The sequence below is a fragment of the Amblyraja radiata genome, chromosome 1 (genome assembly GCF_010909765.2).
Source record: "Amblyraja radiata isolate CabotCenter1 chromosome 1, sAmbRad1.1.pri, whole genome shotgun sequence".
In the NCBI taxonomy this organism is placed as follows: domain Eukaryota; kingdom Metazoa; phylum Chordata; class Chondrichthyes; order Rajiformes; family Rajidae; genus Amblyraja; species Amblyraja radiata.
In genome coordinates this window covers 180,242,205-180,264,072 of record NC_045956.1, presented here as the reverse complement: position 1 = coordinate 180,264,072, position 21,868 = coordinate 180,242,205, and the positions used below count along the sequence as shown (strand labels likewise).

Genomic DNA, 21,868 nt, shown 5'->3' with positions numbered 1-21,868 from the left:
CGGGTGATTGACTTGGCCACTCAAGAATTTACCATTTTTTAGTTTTGAAAAACTCCTATGTTGCTTCAGCAGTATGTTTGGCATCATTGTCTTGCTGTAGAATGAGCCGCCGGCTAATGAGTTTTGAGGCATTTGTTTGAACGAGCAGATAGGGTGTGCATATACACTTCAGAATTCATTATGCTACTACCATCAGCAGTTGTATCTTCAATGAAGATAAGTGAGCCAGTGCCTTCAGCAGCAATACATGCCCAGGCCATAACACCCCCACCACTGTGTTTCACAGATGAGGTAGTATGCTTTGGATCTTGGGCAGTTCCTTCTCTCCTCTATACTTTGCTCTTGCCATCACTCTGATATGTTAATCTTCGTCTCATCTGTCCACAAGACATTTTTCCAGAGCTGTGGTTGCTCTTTTAAGTACTTGGCAAACCTGGCCATCCTATTTTTGCGGCTAACCAGTGGTTTACATCTTGCAGTGTAGCCTCTGTATTTCTGTTCATGAAGTCTTCTGCGGACAATGGTCATTGACAAATCCACACCTGACTCCTGAAGAGTGTTTCTGATCTGTCGGACATGTGTTTGGGGATTTTTCTTTAATATCCCCAAACAGAATTCTTCTGTCATCAGCTGTGGAGGTCTTCCTTGGCCTGCCAGTCCCTTTGCGATTAGTAAGCTCACCAATGCTCTCTTCCTTTGTTCCAAAGAGTTGATTTTGATAAGCCTAAGGTTTGACTGATATCTCCAACAGTTATATTGTTTCTCAGACTCATAATGGCTTTTTTAACTTTCATTGGCACAACTTTGGCCCTCATGTTGATAAACAGCAATAAAAGTTTCCAAAGGTCTTCTTCTTCTCTTCTTCTTGCGAATGAAACATCAACAAAAGGAATAGTTAGATCTCAAGCTGGGTGTTGAGCAGCCAGGTTGTTATCTCTGCGTCAATGTCTGCCAGGCCTTGAGTTCCATTTGGTGGGTGGTAGAGCGGGCACCCAGAGATGACATGGTTGGCTGTCTGTTGTTCTGCTCCGCATTCAAAGGCTGGGCTCTGGCGGAATCCCCATCTCCACATGCTGGCATTGAAACGCCCAACTCCAGTACGAAGTTTGTTGAGCTTCACCCATGCTCCTCTGGGGAGGTCAGACCCTGGACAGCTTTTATCTGGTGAACAGATGTAGCTGTGTAATGGAGATGAGGTTGCTTTCCACTCCTGTGAGTACTTGGTGGCTATCCAGTGTGCTTTTGACTCATTTGGTTGGATGGATGCTAGGAGTTGTTTTCCATGTGGAGCAAAGGGGTGACGGGACTTCAGTCGGGGTGGCCTCTGTTCTTTGCTGATAGCCTGATGGAGGAGGTGATCTGGGTCCATGGCACGACGAGATAGTGCTGGAGTCGCTGCTTGCCTTCGGATCCCTGCAGGCGGAATGCCTGCAAGTATAGGGAGCTGCTCGACTGGAGTAGGTTGAAGGCACCCAGTGATGGTTCGCAAGGTGTTGTTCAGGCTCATATCTACCAGGCTAGTATGTCTGCTTCTACTCCATACGGGTGCGTAGTGCTCAGCTGGGGCATGAGTACACATTTCCAAAGTTGATGGAAAGACTGTAGGAAAGACTAGGTGCTGAGACCTGTGAAGCCATGTGTCCCAAACATTATGGTGCCCAGAAATGGGTGGGACTATGTATAAACACAGCTGTAATTTCTACATGGCGAGACCAAAATGTATAAAAATGGCCTTTAATAAAATCTGACAATGTGCACTTTAACCACATGGGATTTTTTTTCTATTGCAAATCTCAAATTGTGGAGCAGAGGCAAATAAATGATAGTTCTTTGTCCCAAACATTATGAAAGACCCTGTATATTGATTCAATGTTCAGTGTAACGCACAAATCCATGCACTTACCTAATAATCAGATGACAGTGGATTGATCATAATTAATTGCAAACGTGATTCATAATAATTCAAAACAATCAAAATAACGGTGCAAATCTGAAATTCTGTTGCAGCCTAACAGGCCTTACTTGTATATATAGATAAAATCACAACTGAGTCTATGAACACATGCAGTGAGATAGTTGTAAATTTTGTCTGCCCATTCATTGCAACCTTATGGACAGGAATCCAACATAATCTAATACAATTCAGTAGTTTGCACTGATGCTTGTATGCGTTTGTTCTTGAATGAAGAAAGTTTGCCTGGTTAAAGTTATAACTCTGTTTTTGGGAGATTATTAACTAAACCTAGAGAGAAACTGCATGGACACAATATATATCTATACTAAGCATATAACCTTATAGTTTATAGGCCTTCCATACATTTCCACAATCTATTTGCAGTCTCTCTACTGTGAAGAACTGTGATAAAAATTAGGTTGCCTATGCCTGATCACCCCCTTCACCAACTTCTCCCAGCCTCCCACTGCCATGTCCTGTATTTGATTGTTGCCCCATTGTCCAGCATGAAGGATAATGCATCTCAGCACAATTCCATACAACCATGAGACACCAAACTGGTGGTAGATCTAACAGGATACCACAAGGATTAACTGGACAATTTCCCTCAACTATCTATGTTGGTTTAATTACAAATAATGATGGAGACTGAAGTATTTATTCAGGTTAATTAATATTGTAAGACTCTTGATAGTGGATGGCTTTAAATTCTTCTCCACAAAGCGGAGATCTTCAGTCAAATGCATACCAGCCAAGCAGCAAGTACCAACATAACCTACCATCGAACTGCTATCCAGTCCACCGTAACTTTACAGGCATACTACAGAAGGTTGAGGCCTACAAACACTATGCCTGTTAGGAAGCAAATTATAAGAAAAGGCGAACTATGTAACGACACTCACCCTCATTTGTCTACATTCTACGTTACACAAACTGCACACGTGAGGAAATCTCAGTGCCGGGACGCCATAGTAATCATTCATCAGCTTGGGTTTTGGCAATCCCTTCTTCACCATGAGAACTGTCCGCTTGACTCCTTGATTAATATCGTCTTGCGAAGGCTCCATTGGATAACTCTGAGACGGACGCTTGTAATCGTCACTCCAGGTGCTCCGACTCTCCATGGGTCTATCCTGATGCTGTTGACCGTGCCCGTAATCGACCACGCTGCTCTGCACTTCCCGTCTGTAGTCTTTGTCTTGCAGCTTGTATGGTTGATCATAACTGCTTGATGGTTGCTGCTTATTCATCTTCCGCATTCTGATTTCTCTTAAAATGTACGGCATGTTTTCTGGAGTAAGCTTCTCGTCGGGGTAACGACTTAGCTCTTCCAGGTCCTCATTGGACAGACCAAAGTTTGCCAGGATATTGGTAGCCTTCATCGTGTCTTGAAAAAGCTGGACTGCAGAGCTCTGGCCTCCACTTTGAGTTGAAGGCGCCGGAGTATTCCCATATCCAGGCCGATAACCTCCAGGTGATGGACTCTGGTAGGAGGACCATTGACCTAAGCCTACATTATTCCCAGTTTGACTCATAATTCCCATGTTCATTCCACCAAAGGTACTTTGTGATGCACCTGGAATTCCCATTCCTCTTCCTGCTGCTCCTCTACCTCCTGTAGCTCCCATGTAGGGTCCTGGAGTAATACCAAACTGGGTAGGTGGTGGTTGACTCTTGTACGGGTTAGGTGGACCCTGATTCAGCCCAAACTGGTTGGGTGGGCCTTGACTCTGCCCAAACGGATTGGGCGGGGCCTGGCTTTGCCCAAACGGATTGGGTGGGGGCTGGCTTTGCCCAAACGGATTGGGCGGGCCCTGGCTTTGCCCAAACTGATTGGGAGGGCCCGGATTCTGGCCAAAAGCCCCTCTGGCATTAAACATGGACATGTTGATCTTCACAAAACCTTGGATCAGAGATGCAAAAGCTGGGTTCAATACAGTTGTGGTGGCCACAGAATTCAGCTGCTGTAGGGCTAGCTGGGCGAGCTGCAAATTTGCTGAGCCTAACAGAAGCGGATTGGCAATGCTGGGGTTCAATGAATTCACTGGTGGAGCACAATTTTCCAAGAATAACGCAAAGCTGAAAGTTAAAACACAAACATTAGATTTTTACGTTTCAGGAAATATCCACAGCAAAGGGTTTTAAAGCCAGTGATCAACATATTTATGTTTGACAGCTTTTAATAAGCTATTTTTGCGAGTTATAAAATAAACAAAACAAAACGACAGTTAAATCAGGACATCCACAACGTGATGAAATGTGTGAACGCCCAAACAAAATGGACAATGGACATGTTGTGAAGCACTCAGACCCCACATGCAGTCGACAGTTCATAAGACAATACTAGACGAGGCACTGGGGGGAGGTAAATTCCAAACAGCTAGTTAAAAATTCAAAGGCATGATCACGGTCAAGTTACATTGAGACCTCCAGGTTAGTTATTTCTGGAAGTCCCTATCATTCTTTTCAACCTTTATAAATGATCCTACACAAAGATTCTAGTTATTTAATGGCAGTTTGTTGCAAAGATTTATTGAACACAGGACAAGAGGCTCAAGATTCGTATTGTGAAACCACAACATCCCCTCTTTCACTATGTTGGAGAGGCATGGTAAACAGCTGGAATCTTTTCAACGGCAAGCATGCAAGCACTTGGTTAATATTCATGTTGGGTTCAACCAAATAGATTAACCACCCCATTTCGCAAGATGTCTATATTACTGACAACCTGTTAGCAAGGTACTTATTTCCACACTGCCCAGGAGGCAGCATAACGTTCCCATACAGACACATGCAGGCTTTCAACATACAACCCCACAACACGACTAGAATGATCTGTTTCTCCAATTTGAATTCTTGGGTGTTTGCCCTACCACACCATCTAGGTCAGACTGCAGTGCAGTACTGAAGAGGCACAGACCAGTGGCTCCCAACCTTTTTCACCCGTGGCCAATATTGGGCAAACATTTGTACTTGCAGCTCATATTGTAAGATAGTATGATAAATGAATTGATAATTCTGTCAAAATGATTTGAGTTTCACAACATTTTACTCTGGCTTTGTATCTTATTAATCTCAGAATTATAACTTTAAATAAAAATCTGATTAAATCATTGAAAAACAAATTTAAAACATGAAAAAAAAATTTAGACCCACTCCTGGTACAGTTTCAATCCTTAGCGGCCTAATTTTGGGCGGCAGCCAGAGTTTGAGAACAAGTGCACTGAACTGTTGCAAGTGTAAGTTTACAGTCCTGGGGTCACGGTTTAAGAATATGGGGTACACCATTTAGGACTGAGATGAGGAAAAACTTCTTCACTCAGAAAGTTGTGAATCTGTTGAATTCTCTGCCACAGAAGGCAGTGGAGGCCAATTCACTGGATGTTTTCAAGAGAGAGTTAGATGTAGCTCTTTGGGCTAAATGAATCAAGGGATATGGGGGAAAAGCAGGAATGGGGCACTGATTTTAGATGATCATATTGGCTCGAAGGGCACCTATTTTTCTATGTATCTGTTGCACAGAATCAGTGTTGTTGATCAGCAGCTCTTGAGTGGAGAACTCCTGACAAAGGACTTCGCAGAGTCACATCTGACAGAAGGCTGTAGGAGTGAGGCATTGCACCTGAAGGATGTTTACAACTGGAGGCGTGAGGGAAGGGATACTGGTGAAGATTTATGTTACAAAACCCATTCTCTAAATGTTGGTTATTCTATCCAACAGATACCAGCATGTTTTTGTTAGTTTTTGACCTTATTTGCCCGAGCAGCTTCGGTATAACTGTAAATATCAGCTTGGCTCAGCTGATGACACGTGCTTTAATTCAGCAAACTGTAGCCCCATCCCTTACTCCAGCAACTGAGCACATAATGTTGGTGGCACACAACTCCCTCAGCCTCCTGCGCTTGATGCAATAAAGTTCTAGCCTGGAATCAACAGTGTCTTATACGGGCACAACATAACTTGCCTGTTTTGTTAACATGTTTTTATGTATCCCAAGACCCCAGTCACGGTGGCGCAGCGGTAGAGTTGCTGCCTTACAGCGAATGTAGCGCTGGAGGCCCGGATTCAATCTCGACCAAGGGTGCTGTCTGTACAGAGTTTGTACATTCTCCTCGTGACCTGCGTGGGTTTTCTCCGAGATCTTCGGTTTCCTCCCATACTCCAAAGACGTACAGGTTTGTAGATTAATTGGCTTAATAAGTGTAAAAATTGTCCCTAATATGTGTAGGATAGTGTCAATGTGCAGGGATCGCTGGTCGGTACAGACCCGGTGGGCCGAAGGGCCTGTTTCCGCACTGTATCTCTAAACTAAACCTCATGCTTTACTAACCACTCAATATGTTTTGCTACTTTCGGCAATTTCAGCACACAAACATCGAAGTTCTCTAGCAACAAACAGATTGCTGGAAGAACTCAGCGGGCAATCTAGCCATTCCAAGGCTCTCACCTACTTTAAGACAACCAAGCCCATTCTACGTATTAATTCTACCCTTTCAATTTATTCATTATCGACTGTCTTTTCACCCAGCTTTTATTCTTTTGCAATGAACCCATTACTATCCTCACTGTTTATCTCACTACCACTCATAGGACCTTCAAAAAATCTGGAAATGTTGCCTTGCCGATGTCCATCTCCACTTCAGGCGGTCTCGACAAGGCCACCAGCATAATCGAGGATCAGTCTTAACCTCCGCATGTCCCCTCTCCCATCAGGTTCTCCCATCAGGCAAGAGGTATAGAAGTTTGAAAACACATACCTCCAGATTCAAGGAGTTTCTTCCCAGCCGTTATCAGGCAACGGAAAAATCGTCTCACCAGCTGGAGTGCAGTCCAGAGCTCCCATCTAGCTCATTGGTGACCTTTGAACTATCTTTCTTTGGACTTTTTCTTGCACTCAATGATATACGCTTTATTCTGTATCGCTATACTATGGACTGTTTGATTGTTATCATGTATAGACTTTTTGTGGTCTGGATAGCACGCAACAAAATAGCTTTTCTCTATACCGCAGTAAATGTGACAATAATTAACCAAACTATCCTACACTTGTTCAGACACATGATAAGCTTCCCATTGCCTGTTAAAATAAAAAGGGAGATCTTTCCAAGTGACAAATTGAATACTCATCTGTACACATAACTAAGGATGATTTTAATTTTAACAATGGCACTAAATCAGTTGAGCTGAGAAACAAGGTGTTTAATCCCGGCTACATCATAAGCTCACAAAACAGTTCAAACTTCTCATTTAACACAAATGTTAATAAAATTGACACATTCATTTTTCTCATCTCAGATGAGATATTCTCATCTCAATATCTTTGAGGTTCAAATAAGTATTCCACTGCCAGCAGACTTCATCGGTAAGTGTGCAGAGGACTGTTCCAAAGTCAATCCGCAATTTCCCTAACCCAAAACCATGGATGGACTGTGAGATCCACTCCCCAGTGAAGACCAAGTTTTCAAATCGGGCGATCAAAACTTGTACAGGGAACCCAGGGACAACCTTAACAAAGTCAACAAGGACACCAAGAGATAATTCCAGATGAAGCTAGAGTGCCCGATTAACCACACATACAACTGCTGTGCTATAAAGGCACAATCACAGGCAACAATACGCCTCTCGACGACGAGTTCAATGCATTCTACATTCGTTTTGATCAGGTCAGTGAAGTGACGTCACCCATCCCAACAGCCTTGGTGCTCCCATAGTCATGGTCACAGATGTCAGATCCGCCTTCCGGAGAGTGAACCCACAGAAAGCAACTGGCCAGAATGGAGTAGTCGGCAGCATCCTCAAGACCTGTGTGGATCAGCTGGCAGTAGTCTTCACAGACATCTTAGGTGCTTCGACAGGCTGGTGATGGCACAATTTAACTCCAGCCTTCCAGACAGCCTTGATCCACTGCACTCTGCTGACTATCACAAAAGGTCCATGGCAGGCACCATCACCCTGGCCTTATACTCATCACTGGGACATATGGATAATAAGGACACTCAAGTCGAACTCCTATTTATTTGCCATAATTACAACCACTCATTTCCAAACTCCCGGACCTAGAACTAAGCACCGCCTACCTGCAAATGACTCCTTGACTTCCTGGCCCATAGACCATAATCAGTAACCATAATCAACAAAACATCCTTGGTGTGCGGCGCCTATCGGCAGCGGCTCGACTACAGTCCGTCTGTCTTTTAAAAAAATGTTTGTCTTGTTAAATGTATGTCTTGAGTCTAGTTTTAATTTATTTTTCTTTAGCTGTGTATATGTGGGGGGTGGGGGAAACCGTTAGTCTCGTTCCCGTTCGGGGACCCGACTTTTTCCCTGTCGTGTCCCCGGTGTCGTTGGGCCTAACATCGTGGAGCCGGCGGCGGCCTCCGGCCAGGACCAACCAGTCGCAGAGCCTGCGGACCTGACATCGCGGAGCTGGCCGTCTTCGGAGCGGGAAGAGCTGTGGTGGTGCGCGGCTGCGACCCGACTTCGGAGCCTCCGGCCACAGGCCCGGTGGACGGTAACATCGGGAGCTCGCAGGTCCCTGGTGGGAGACCGCTTTTCGGAGCTCCCGCAACGGCAACTTCTCCCGCTGGAATCGCGGGGTTTAAAGGACTCGGAGAGGGGCCTAACATTGCCCGCGCGTGGCTTAAACGGCCACGGGATTACCATCGCCCGCCGGGGGCTTTAACATCGGGAGCCCCAGTTCGCCTCGACGTTGCAGTTGGACTGCTGGACCGCGGGAGAAGAACAAAGGGAAGTAATAAGACTTTTGCCTTCCATCACACTGAGGTGTTGGAGATTCACTGTGATGGATGTTTGTGTAAACTCTGTTAAGTGTGGGTCTTGGTTTTTTTTTGTAATGTCAGACTGTAGAAAATGCAATTTTGTTCAAACCGAGCTGTTTGAATGACAATAAAAGGCATTCTATTCTATTCTATCCTCTATGATAATTCTTAACATTGGTACCCCAAATGTCTTCACTTACTGTACTGCCTCTTCACTCAAAACATTATGTGCTCAATTCCTAGAGTAGGGGCTGGAGTAACATCCTTCAAAAGTCCCGATGTGTTTTCATAACACCATCAAACTTCACAAACCGACTCTACTTACACCCTGTGTTATGGGACTCAATCTACGATACACCGGCAATTAATGATAACATTCATGGCCATAGTCAATTACATAAGAGTCACTTGCAACTTAAATACACCCGCTTTTTCAGGTAAATTAATCTTAAAATTTGTTCGAATGCAAATTACATATTTAATCCTAAAAACAGATCAAAAATTAGAACATGAGATCAATGCAATTTTGGTTATATTTTTGCTGCTTCTTGCCATTTTAATCAAATGACTGAATTCTAAGATTGCTTTTTTCCTTTCATTAATCAGTTGATGCCCAAAACTAAAATGGTTGAACTAACAATTAGGCAGGAAGGAGGGGGAGATAGGCTGGAGTCTTGATTCAAGATGATGATGGTGCAAGATGACGAGTAAAGTCAGTGGCTGTGAGCATTCCACAAACTCTTCTTCCCCGCCCTGGGACAGCTCCCTGGAGTTCCATGATCAGCTTGGGAAGCGGGGCATGGCGACATCACTGCACAGTGGAGGAGGGGCAGCATCTTGAGGCGACAGACACCACGTTTGCAGTGGTGTTGTCAGACGTGGCTGCGGGGGGTGGTCTAGAGGACAGGTGAACAAAGCCGGTGCTGCTGAATAGAGGGGTGGTGGAGTGCCGACAGTATTGCACTGGTCCAGGCTGACCCCTAATCCACTGATCCAGTGCTGGCAGGACACCAGGCCTTAATGTGAGATTGTAAAAAAATTGTATATCTCCTTCAGATTTCTCAGAGACTTGGAAGTTGCAAGGTGGCGCCGGCGTGATGAGTCTCTGGCACCTACGTTTTATGACTACGTTTTTCTCTGCTTCTCGGAAAGTGACAATAATACATGACAATAATAAACAAAACTAAATTAGCTTAAAAGATGAGGTCAGTCATAAGTGATAGGATTATAAGTGTTAGGCCATTCGACCCGTCTACTCCGCCATTCAATCAATCATGGCTGATCTATCTCTCTGTCCTAACCCCATTCTCCTGCCTTCTCCCCATAACCCATGAGAGCTGATAAGCAAAGCCAAACATTTCAATATGTCACAATGCTCAAAGTTATTGTATTCCATTCGACTTCAGCTTGCACTATTGTGGTCCAGATACCTCATTTAACTGATAATTTATTGTATTGTTTATCATATGCTTGTGTTGTTGCATTAATGTCCAAGTGAGAATACCATTGTTCCACTCCCAGCACTCATGATACACTTTTCTGTTCCAACAAGGGCGAATTCCAATAATCCTTTACCACATTTTATTCATTTCAAAAAGACTTCTGACAAATGGAAACCTGCAAATATAACAACTTTCAAAAGAAGAGAAGAATATTTCAGAACAATCTGCTTGAAAAATGATAGAATCTGCAGCTAAGCACATTTGACTATAGCACTTGGAAAATCACAATATATGGGTTTGTAAAAGGGAATTAGTATTTGACAGATTTGACTTTGCATTTATTGCAGCAGATAATAAATCAGTCCCTGCAGTTCCTTGTACCTCCTTGGAGAAATACAGCGTTTTACTTTTTCAAAAACCACAAAACGGTGTTTGAAGGAATGGGGAAAAAATATTTCAGCATTGATTGCCAAACAAACCATGACCGATTTTAGGGAATCAGGATTTAATTAGTGGGGTACAGCAAAAAACAGTCATAGGAGCAGAACTAAGCCATTCGGCCCATCGAATCTACACCTCCATTCAATCATCACGGATCTATCTTTCAAATCCATTCTCCTGCCTTCTCCCCATAACCTTTGACATCTTTACTAATCAAGAATGATCCTTGGAATCATTTTAGTAAACCTCTCTGGAGAGAATACTCCAAATGGACAAGATGCAAATAAATGAAATGGTGGTTCAGCCACACCTGGAGTAGTGTGCAAATCCGATTGCCATACAATAAGGATTTGAAAGCACTGAAGTAGGTCCAGAGAAGATATACCAAGATGTTGCCTAGTTGGGCCGAAAGGCCTGTTTCCACACTGTATTACTCTATGCCTGGATTGGTGCACTTAAGTTAGGATAGACTAAACATGCAGAGTATGTCTTCCTTCGAGCGGAGGTGACCTGAAAGGTATATACAATTATGAGGATAGATGGTAAAACTATCACATGATGAGGTTGTCCTTTTGATTACAAATGCCAATGCACAACATTTACCCATTCATATAGTTAATGCTACTGTTTTATACTGCCTCTTTCAAAATTGTTCACATCTCTGGTCTGCGTTACCCCGACACCCCACAAATCCAGTGGCACAGTCACAATGCTTACTACAATGTAATGTTATGGCGACAACCAAAGCAACCACGTTTCCCATGGCTACCTCTGAATACTGGAAAGCAGATCATCAGGTCCTAGGGATTGTTAGCTTTCAATCCTGATGTAGTTAAGCTGTAAAATGTGCAGAGAAGATTTACGGGAAACTGGCTCAAAGGGCCGAATGGCCTACTCCTGCGCCTATTTTCTATGTTTCTAGAATGTTGCCAGAATTCAAGGGATTTGCTTTAGGGAGAGGTTGAGCAGGCTAGGACTTTATTCCTTGGAGCACAGGAGGACAAATTGTTTCTATTTCTAACCACAGATCACTGGCAGTGGCCAATCCTAAGCAGACAACTCACATACAACAGGATAAGCTCCATTTTGCATGCAATGGTTACTGGAGCAAAACATATTAAAAGTACTCTGATAAATGCTTCATTTTGTCACCACTCAAAAGCTTTTCCAACATCCCCTGATCAAGTCAAAAATTTGATGAATGTACATCATGATCGTAGCTATAGCAGATCAGCATAAAGGACACAGCAATCTATTTCAGTGTGTTCCTACCATTGAGCTCTAGCAATGAGACACTGACAGCAGTGTGCGCAATTAACCTGCCAATTCTGACATTACTTCCAGTTTAGCAACCTCTCTCAGAGAGGGTCATAGATTCCAGCATCATTGAATGCTAGGAGTTGCAAACTCTACTAATCAAACTCTACTAATCAACCAATCTGGAGCCAACCATCATTACTATTTCTTCCCGATCAAACATTCACAGACATGAAGTGAAAGCTACCGTTTCTTTTGTGGGATAAATGGAATTAGTTCATTCCTACTTGGGCCCACACACTCAGCTCTTGTTGTCGAGACATCGATGGCTGCATTGTTGCTGCTGTCTACATTCTTACATTTCTCTCAAAGGCTTTGTTGCTTTGGTTGCCAGATTCCACTCATTCAACTTCACAGACATCTTTAACTCGTCACTTCCTATCTGGATCTCTCTCTCACTCTCCATCACAAGGGATAACCCGTCATAAAAATCCAATATCCACAGCTACCTCGTTTGTACTTCCTCAATTCCATAAGGACTTCCTTCAATCCAATCTCCCAGTTCTTCCTTTGTCATCGTGTTTAGAAAGTTCCCATGGAGTAGACGAGTCGTAGAGTTGGGGGCTCTGAAGAAGGGTCTCGACCCGAAACCTCACCTATTCCTTCACTCCATAGATGCTGCCTCTTCCGCTGAGTTCCTCCAGCATTTTTGTCTAACTTCAAAGTTTCCATGGAGGTGCCTCTGAAACGTCTTCTTTCTTTCTATGCCGCGGCTTTCTCTCCATCATAATGGACAGAGCTTTTGACTGCATCCTACCCATTTCTCAGTGCTGGAACAGAGTTCTCGCTATTCATCTTTAACCCCCCCCCCTCCCCAGCCTCAACACTCCACAGAATATCCTTTGCACTTTCTGTCAGCTTCAACAAGACGCGACACCAATCACACATTCCCTTCCTCTTATCAGCATTTTGAGGGCATTGCTCCCTTGGAAACTTCTGTCCACACCAACCATTCCCCACTTTCCCATGCAGCCATAGGAGAGGTCTGTTCCTTTCAACACTGGACCATCCATCCATGGACCCAAACTGTCCTTCCAAGTGAAGCAACAATTGACTTGCACACCTTCCAATCAAACACACTGCATTTGCTGTTCCCACTGTGGTCTCTTCTAGCATGGATAAACCAACTGCAGATTGGGCAATTGCTTTACAGAGCACTTGTGCTCAGTCCACAACAATAACCCTGAGCATCCTGCTGCCTGCAACTATAACTTCTGCCAGTCTTCTGTCAAGAAGCATCCGAGGTCTGGACTGAACCCAGGTCCTTGGAGCTGAGGGGCAGCAGCAGGAACCAATCCGACAATGTTCCTCCCTCCCACAACAACCAAAGCAATACACATCTTGGAACAGACTTTTAGGAGCAAAGAGGAATTGTAACAGAGGTTAGTTTTATCAGATCAATCACAAATCTGGATTTATAATATGTTTAAATACCACCCGGGAATTCAATGATTCAATTCCATGTAGAAATTACAGCAGTGTCTATACATAGTCCCCCCATTTCAGGGCACCATAATGTTTGGGACACAGCGGTGTCATGTAAATGAAAGCAGCCATGTTTAGTATTTTGTTGCATATCCTTTGCATGCAATGACTGCTTAAAGTCTGCGATTCATGGACATCACCAGTTGCTGGATATCTTCTCTGGTGATGCTCTGCCAGGCATGTATTGCAGCTATCTTTTGCTTATGCTTGTTTTGGGGGCTAGTCCCCTTCAGTTTTCTCTTCAGCATATAAAAGGCATGCTCAATTGGGTTCAGATCGGGTGATTGACTTGGCCACTCAAGAATTTACAATTTTTTAACTTTGGAAAAACTCGTTTGTTGTTTTAGCAGTATGTTTGGCATCATTGTCTTGCTGTAGAATGAACCACCGACCAATGAGTTTTGATGCATTTGTTTGAACTTGAGCAGATAGGATGTGTCTATACACTTCAGAATTAATTATGCTACTACCATCAGCAGTTGTATCATCAATGAAGATAAGTGAGCCAGTACCTTCAGCAGCAATATATGCCCAGGCCATAACACCCCCACCACCATGTTTCACAGATGAGGTGGTATGCTTTGGATCTTGGGCAGTTCCTTCTCTCCTCCATACTTTGCTCTTGCCATCACTCTTTGTTTCATTTGTCCACAAGTACTTTTTCCAGAACTGTGGTTGCTCTTTTAAGTACGTCGTGGCAAACTGTAACCTGGTCATCCTATTTCTGCGGATAACCAGTGGTTTGCATCTTGCAGTGTAGCCTCTGTATTTCTGCTTATAAAGTCTTCTGCGGACAGTGGTCATTGACAAATCCACACCCGACTCCTGAAGATGTTTCTGATCTGTCGGACAGGTGTTTGGAGATTTTTCTTTATTATAGAGAGAATTCTTCTGTCATCAGCTGTGGAGGTCTTCCTTGGCCTGCCAGTCCCTTTCTGATTAGTAAGCTCACCAGTGCTCTCTTTCTTCTTAATGATGTTCCAAACAATTGATTTTGGTAAGCCTAAGGTTTGGCTGATGTCTCTAACAGTTATATTCTTGTTTCTCAGTCTTATAATGGCTTCTTTGACTTTCAATGGCACAACTTTGGTCCTCATGTTGATAAACAGCAATAAAAGTTTCCAAAGGTGATGGAAAGACTGGAGGAAAGACTAGGTGCTGAGAGCTCACTTATAGCTGCATTAAGGAGGCAATTAAACACACCTGAGCAATTACAAACTTATAGCTGCATTAAGGAGGCAATTAAACACACCTGAGCAATTACAAACGCCTGTGAAGCCATGTGTCCCAAACATTACAGTGCCCTGAAATGGGGGGACTTTGTATAAACACAGCAGTAATTTCTACATGGTGAAACCAAAATGTATAAAAATACCCTTTAATTGAAATCTGACAATGTGCACTTAAACCACGTGTGATTTTTTTCTATTACAAATCTCAAATTGTGGCGTACAGAAGCAAATAAATAAATGACGGGTCTTTGTCCCAAACATTATGGAGGGCAGTGACAAAGCACATCTACAAATTCACCAATGCTACCTCTGTTGTTGGCCAAATGGCAGTGGTGAGTCAGTGTTTCGGAAAAAGATCTGGCTGAGTGAAGCCGCAAACATATCTCAGCTATTTCATCAAAACAAAACTGTTTATTTCAGCAAAGGGAAGTTAGAAGAGCATGTAGCAGTTTTAATGTGTGTGTGTCGGTGGTGAAGAGTTAGCAAATTCAAATTCTTGGGCATTAACATCTTGGAAGACCTGTCCTGGGTCTAGCACATTGCTGTAACCATGAAGGAGGTCCGGCAGTGTCTCTACTTTCTTTAAAGGTATCATCGCTTCACCAAATACTCTAGCAAACGTCCGTGGGAAGAATCCTGGTTACATCATGGCGTGGTACAGCAAATCCAATGCAAGAGGCAGTAAAAGGTGGTGGACCCAGACCTGTCCACCACCAGCACAGCCATCCCCACCATCGACAGCATCAATAAGAGGAACTGCCTCAACAAGTCTGCATATTTGTTCAAGGATCCCTACCACCCAAGCCATGCCATCTTCTTGTTGCTACTTACTGTAGGGCAGGAGGTACAGAAGCTTGAACTCTCACACCACCATGTACAGAAACAGCTACTTCCTACTACCATCAGGTTCATGACCACCTTGCACGAAGCAGATTTGTAGGTTGCCTCATCTCCTGCTACTTCAATGACAGTCTTTCCAGTACACCTGGTGATTGTCAGATTCATTCAACTTCCTGAATAATCTTTACAAGCACACAGTAAGATTGAGGGAATGCTCGGGTCTGGCAATACCAGACAATGGCTGGCTCCAACAGGAGGGGTGTTTAAACACACATCTTGATGTACAACACATTCTACACCAGCATTCCAGGAGTCAATGATCAGAAACACGTGAACCAGCTACAAGTGTACCATGCCAACAAAGGGCAAAGGTTCTGCTGAGTGACCCAACTCCAGATTCCAGAAAGCTTTCCCGGTATCTGCAAGGCACGTCCAGAAGTGCAATGGCCTACTTACCTGTTCAAATGTCATTCCAGAAATAACATACCCAAGATTAAGCTGCCTGCTTGGTTGGCATACATCTTGAATAGTCACTTCCTCTTGAATACACCATCTTGAATAGTCACTTCCTCTTCAAATTGTACTCCTTGATGGCAGCAATTTCAACAATTCACCTGGGCTTCTTCAATAGTTTATTTTAAATCTTATCAACAAAGTTGCCGTACATATAAAGTCAACCTAATGTTACACAATGTTGGCCAGGGCAGGAGGCTGTGTAACCCGCAGCGAGTGACACATCTTCTCACATCCACATCTTCCCACCATCTGCAAGGCACACATTTAGGAGTGTGGTAGAATGCTCTGCACTTGCCTGGTTAAGTCCAACACCAATAACACGCGTGAAGTTCAACACCATCCAGACAAACAGCCACTTAACAGGACAAACAGCTGCCCTAAATAATTCATCCTCTTGCACTAGCACACAGTGGATGTTGTGTGTACTCTGCACAAGTTATTCGCCCAGGCTGTTCCAACTTCATCTCCCAACAACGACATGGGCAGCAGGTCCATGTCATCACCATATCTGTTGGCTCCATTCAAATTCACACACCATTTGAACTTGGAAATGCACCTCCGGTCCTTCACTAGCGCTGTCTGAATCCTGGAACTTCACCTTCACCAGTTCATGAGAGGGCTCACCACCATGTTCTGAAGGACAATTAAGGATGACCAATAAATGTTGGCCTTACCAGTGACAGGCAAGTTTCAAAACTGAACAATTAAATGTGGAAACAAATCAGTGTTCATATCCACATCAGAGCCCGGAAACTCAAGACCAGTACAGAAAACATTCACCAAACAAGGTGCTACTTCACCAGTTTCATCAGATACTGCTTCGCCAGTTTCAGCAGATACTGCCTGACCCGCAGAGATTCTCCAGTACTTTGTTTTATGCAAGATTTCAAGCTTCTGCAGTTCTTTGTGCATAAGTGGCAGCCTTGCCAACAGCCCGTCTCGCCCCATTCTTCTTTTGTTTTTTTAGTCTGTTTTATTTGTACGTTTCAGTGTATCATTAGATTTGTATTATGTGGGGGGTGGAAACTTTCCTCGACGGAGATGCAACTTTTTCCGTATCGTATCGTATCTCCGTCCACCCTGCAGTTTTAACATCGTGGAGCTGGCGGTCCATTTGTTAGGGGTTGACTTTGGGAGCTCCAACCGCACGAGCTTTGACCTCCCCATTGTGGGTGCTTCGATCGCCCCGGCCATGGGAGAAAAGGAGGAAGGAGATAAAAGTCATTTGCCTTCCATTATAGTAAGGAATGTGAGGTCGCCGTAAAACAGGATGGACGTGCTGCCTGCACTGATGAGGACTTGGAAGAAGTGCCGTGAGTGCAGTGATCTCGGAGTTTGCTGGGACATCGCGCCATGAAGATGGTGTCTGGAGCGGCTTTCTGACTGTTCGGACGGACAGGGACTGCAGTGAGAGTGACAGCGGTCGGTACAACTCTGGTCACATCGGTGAAGGAGCTGATTCAGGGCTCGAAATTCACGGTTGCCCGGGTGCCAATGACCACTCAAACTGCCGCCGGGCAACCTAAACAGCGAGTCATTTTGCCCGGCTTGGCAACTTGGTTTATACCGAAGATAGACACACAAAAACTGGAGTAACTCCGCGGGTCCGGCAGCATCTCTGGAGAAAAGGAACGTGACGGTTTGTGTCGGCGACGGTTGTGGGAAAGATGCTAAGTGTGGCGTGACGGAGGGTTGGAGCTAAAGACGGGCAGCAGCGGCGACTGCTCCATCTCCTCCCGCACCCCGCCCCGCCCGGCGTGTTAGCGGCAGCTGCTGCCACTCCGCCAACGGCTCTTTCAAAACAGACCCTTGGAGGAGGGAGGTGTCGGTCAGAGGCGGGAGTAGGGGGGGGGTGGTGATTGGAGGAGGGAGACGACCCACAACACTCTCGGCAGACCTGCACCGCAGCCAGGATCGATCCCGGTCTCCGGCGCTGCATTTGCTGGACCATCCCCGTCCCCACCCGAGAGCCTCCACACGCCCGGGCATGGCCAGAGGCGTCGGGAGTCAGAAGGGCGCGGCGCCCTCAGCCAGCGCAAAACCCAGCTCAGCTCTGCCTGTCCCGCCAGGTTAACCAGCAGCCATGTCTGGATTGAGACAGGGCTGTAGGCGAGACAGGCAGCTGAGCTGCATTTAGCGCTGGATTGAGCTGAAATTAGTTCACAGATCCTCCGAAGCCTCGCGCGTGTGAGTGTGCGCATGCGCGCGCGGCCGCCAAGATATTCTGTCCGCGGTCCCCTCCATATTTTGGTTGCGATTTCTGTGCCTGACATGTGTTGTACGAGGAGCGCTGGCCTTCCTTCCCACCTCCTCTGCCCCTTCCTCTCTCTCTCTCTCTCTCTCTCATACGCCCCCCTCCACTCCCCTTATCCTGAGAGCCCTCCTCTTCATCCCGCACTGATCCCCATTCCTGTCACTATTCGGTCCTCACTGACATCCCCTGTGCTCCCCACACCCCCCCCCCCATATCTATTTATCCTGCACTGATCTCCCTAGCCACCTCGCATTGATTCTCCTGCCACTCCCCATCAATCCTACACTGGTCCCCCAATTCATCCTGTACTGACCCTTCCCATCCATCCTGCACTGTTCACCCCTTCATTCTGCACTGCTCCCCCCATCCATCCTGCACAGATCCCCCCCATTCAACCCCACTGACATCCTCCGCGCTCTCCCCTCATAATTTCACCTACTCCAACCAACACTCACTAATTCCCCTGCCTCAATCCATCCAATCCACACCGATTCATACATCCCCCCCCCCCCGACCCTATTGTGCTGGAAATGTCTTCAGAGCTAACATTGACTATGTTTGATAACGGAATGCAATCAAATCTGTTTTAATTCCCAATGTTATTATTTGTTTTAATCCATAAAGATGGATTAATTAAATTTTGAACACGTGAAACATTAAAACCGCGGTGTTCGATTGTCACTGACATGTTATTACAGAATTCATTTAAATGGCAAATCAATGCTGTTAATATGGAGTATCAGTACTGTAGTTATTTAATGAGCAACATTAACAACATCCCCTACTCCCAATTCCTCCGCCTACGCCGCATCTGTTCCCAGGATGAGACATTCCATACCAGGGCATCGGAAATGTCCTCGTTCTTCAGGGAACGGGGATTCCCCTCCGCCACCATAGATGAGGCTCACACCAGGGTCTCATCCATACCCCGTAACACTGCTCTCTCTTCCCATCCCCGCACTCGCAACAAGGGCAGAGTCCCTCTGGTCCTCACCTTTCACCCCACCAGCTGGCAAATACAACACATAGTCCTCCGCCATTTCCACCACCTCCAACGTGACCCCACCACTCGCCACATCTTCCCATCTCCCCACATGTCTGCCTTCCGCAAAGACCGCTCCCTCCGCAACTCCCTCGTCAATTCTTCCCTTCCCTCCCGCACCACCCCCTCCCCGGGCACTTTCCGTTGCAACCGCAAGAAATGCAACACCTGTCCCTTCACCTCCCCCCTCGACTCCATTCAAGGACCCAAGCAGTCGTTCCAGGTGCGACAAAGGTTCACCTGTATCTCTTCCAACCTCATCTACTGCATCCGCTGCTCTAGATGTCAGCTGATTTACATCGGGGAGACCAAGCGGAGGTTGGGCGATCGTTTCGCCGAACACCTCCGCTCAGTCCGCAATAACCTACCTGAACTCCCGGTGGCTCAGCACTTCAACTCCCCCTCCCATTCCCAATCCGACCTCTCTGTCCTGGGTCTGCTCCATTGCCAGAGTGAGCAACAGCGGAAATTGGAGGAACAGCACCTCATATTCCGTCTGGGGACCTTGCGTCCGTATGGCATTAACATTGAATTCTCCCAATTTTGCTAGCCCTTGCTGTCTCCTCCCCTTCCTTAACCCTCTAGCTGTCTCCTCCCACCCTCCCATCCGCCCGCCCTCGGGCTCCTCCTCCTCCTCCTCCCCTTTTCCTTCTTTCTCCCCCCCCCACCCCCCATCAGTCTGTAGAAGGGTTTTGGCCCGAAACATCGCCTATTTCCTTCGCTCCATAGATGCTGCTGCACCCGCTGAGTTTCCCCAGCAATTTTGTGTACCTTCGATATTCCAGCATCTGCAGTTCCCTTTTGAACACATTAACAACTATACGTTGGATTTATCCAGGTTTTACTTCTACAGTCAGTCATATACATCACAAATTTGGTCGGGATATTTCAGTTGAAATTTTAACGTTATTTCTGAAGTGGGACTGATGGAAAAAGCATTTATCAACAAATGTTTTTAAAATGGTGCTTACAAACTGGGTATCTTCATTGCCACATACATCTAATCTGAATGTCTGGTAATGTGGCGTCTTGACACCTTTAAATATATTACCAAACATTTGCTGCATTTATGTCCTTTGGCCATCTCTTGTTAGTTAGTGTAATGTCAGATGGGTATAGTCAGTTTTGTCAGCTATTATCATAAAATGCCTTTAGAAAATTCCTTGCAACCTGTATATTTTGTTGTGGATAAATTATGTGGGAAGCGAGTGTGTTTCTGTACCAATAGCAATAACGACCCATGCTATGGCCATGTCATGATAATGTTCGGTCCTTCACAGAAAACATGCTTGTAGTGTGCATGGTTAAGCATATATGTTATCAAGGTCCAGGATTTATTGACACAGGTTGATTATACGCTGAATAATCCAACCACATTTTTGTTTGGAAGTGGAAAGAAATAATAAAAATTGCATTAATTGCAATGTGTAAAAAGAGTTGAGATACCGTATTATAATTTTGCTGCATGTCATTGTGGTATATATCATGTCTTGATTGGTGAATATGTTAGTTTGTGACTTTATTTGAAGCAGAAATAATATGTGAATGCATAATTCCGACTGGTAACTGCGCATTTCATCCGAGCACGCGTCATGCAAGCCATCTTAAATGACCACCTAAAATGTCATTTGGCAACCTAAAAAGCTGCCAAGGTTGCCCGGCTGGCAACAGGGAAAAAAAGTTAAGCGAGAGCCCTGTGATTGAACTAATGGCTGTGGGTCTCCACTTATGTTGTGTGCCCTAGGGATTCTCTCACGCCGCTGTGGAGGCTGTTTATGTTCAAGTTTTCTGTAGTTTTGAATCTTGTTGCTATTTTGGTATGACCGGTACCTTGGTACACATGACAATAAAGAACCATTGAATCATTGAACGCAGTAGCAATCCAGTTCTGGCAGTCACCAGCCATATCTTTGGGAAATAATGCTATTGCCTCAGACACTGATCTAGTAAGGTATAGATTTAAATGTCATGGGATAAGAGGCGGTATTTGATATCCAAAGCATCTCCAAACGTAAGTTGTCCTTCTGATGATCTTTTGGGCATTCAAACCTTCTTCCCATTTAAATTTGCCTCTTCAATACCTGTTTGCTGGCATTTCCTCTGTGAACACAGGTTTATGGTATCTTCAAATCTACTGATAGTTGATGCTTCCTGAAGCCTCACCAAAGATGGGCTTCCTAGCCAGATTCATTGGGGTCCCTTCTTCCCATTCCACTTGCATACATCTTCTGGAATCTCTCATCCCAGTTCCTTGCTGCACTTAATATTCCTTCCCCTCTACTTCAAATTGTTGGATAAAACATCACCCAAACCTAATCTTTCTGCAACATTCTTAACTAGAGTGTCGGGATCAGTAAATGTGACATCCACAAATTAAACATTCCTGGAAAAGATCACTTCTATCAACAACCACTTTTGTGCAAAACAGAGATAAAAATATTCTTGTTTTACAAGTCGACGCTGAGATATATTACCATAAAATTATCCCTTTTGTTGGAAAGTACAAGATTTGCCTGACAGCACAAACAGATCACACGTTCCAGGGCGTAAAAAACCCCCCCAATA

At 44.9% G+C, this 21,868-nt stretch overlaps 1 protein-coding gene across 1 annotated transcript in view; it reads right to left on the bottom strand.

The window, feature by feature from the left end:
- znf638 (zinc finger protein 638) overlaps positions 1-21,868 on the bottom strand; it is a 135,269-nt gene that overhangs the window by 97,992 nt on the left and 15,409 nt on the right. The window contains exon 2 of the mRNA XM_033035696.1: positions 2,857-4,033. Coding sequence (XP_032891587.1) covers positions 2,857-3,840 — 984 coding nt within the window. The 5' untranslated portion in view covers positions 3,841-4,033. The remainder of the gene's footprint in view (positions 1-2,856; positions 4,034-21,868) is intronic.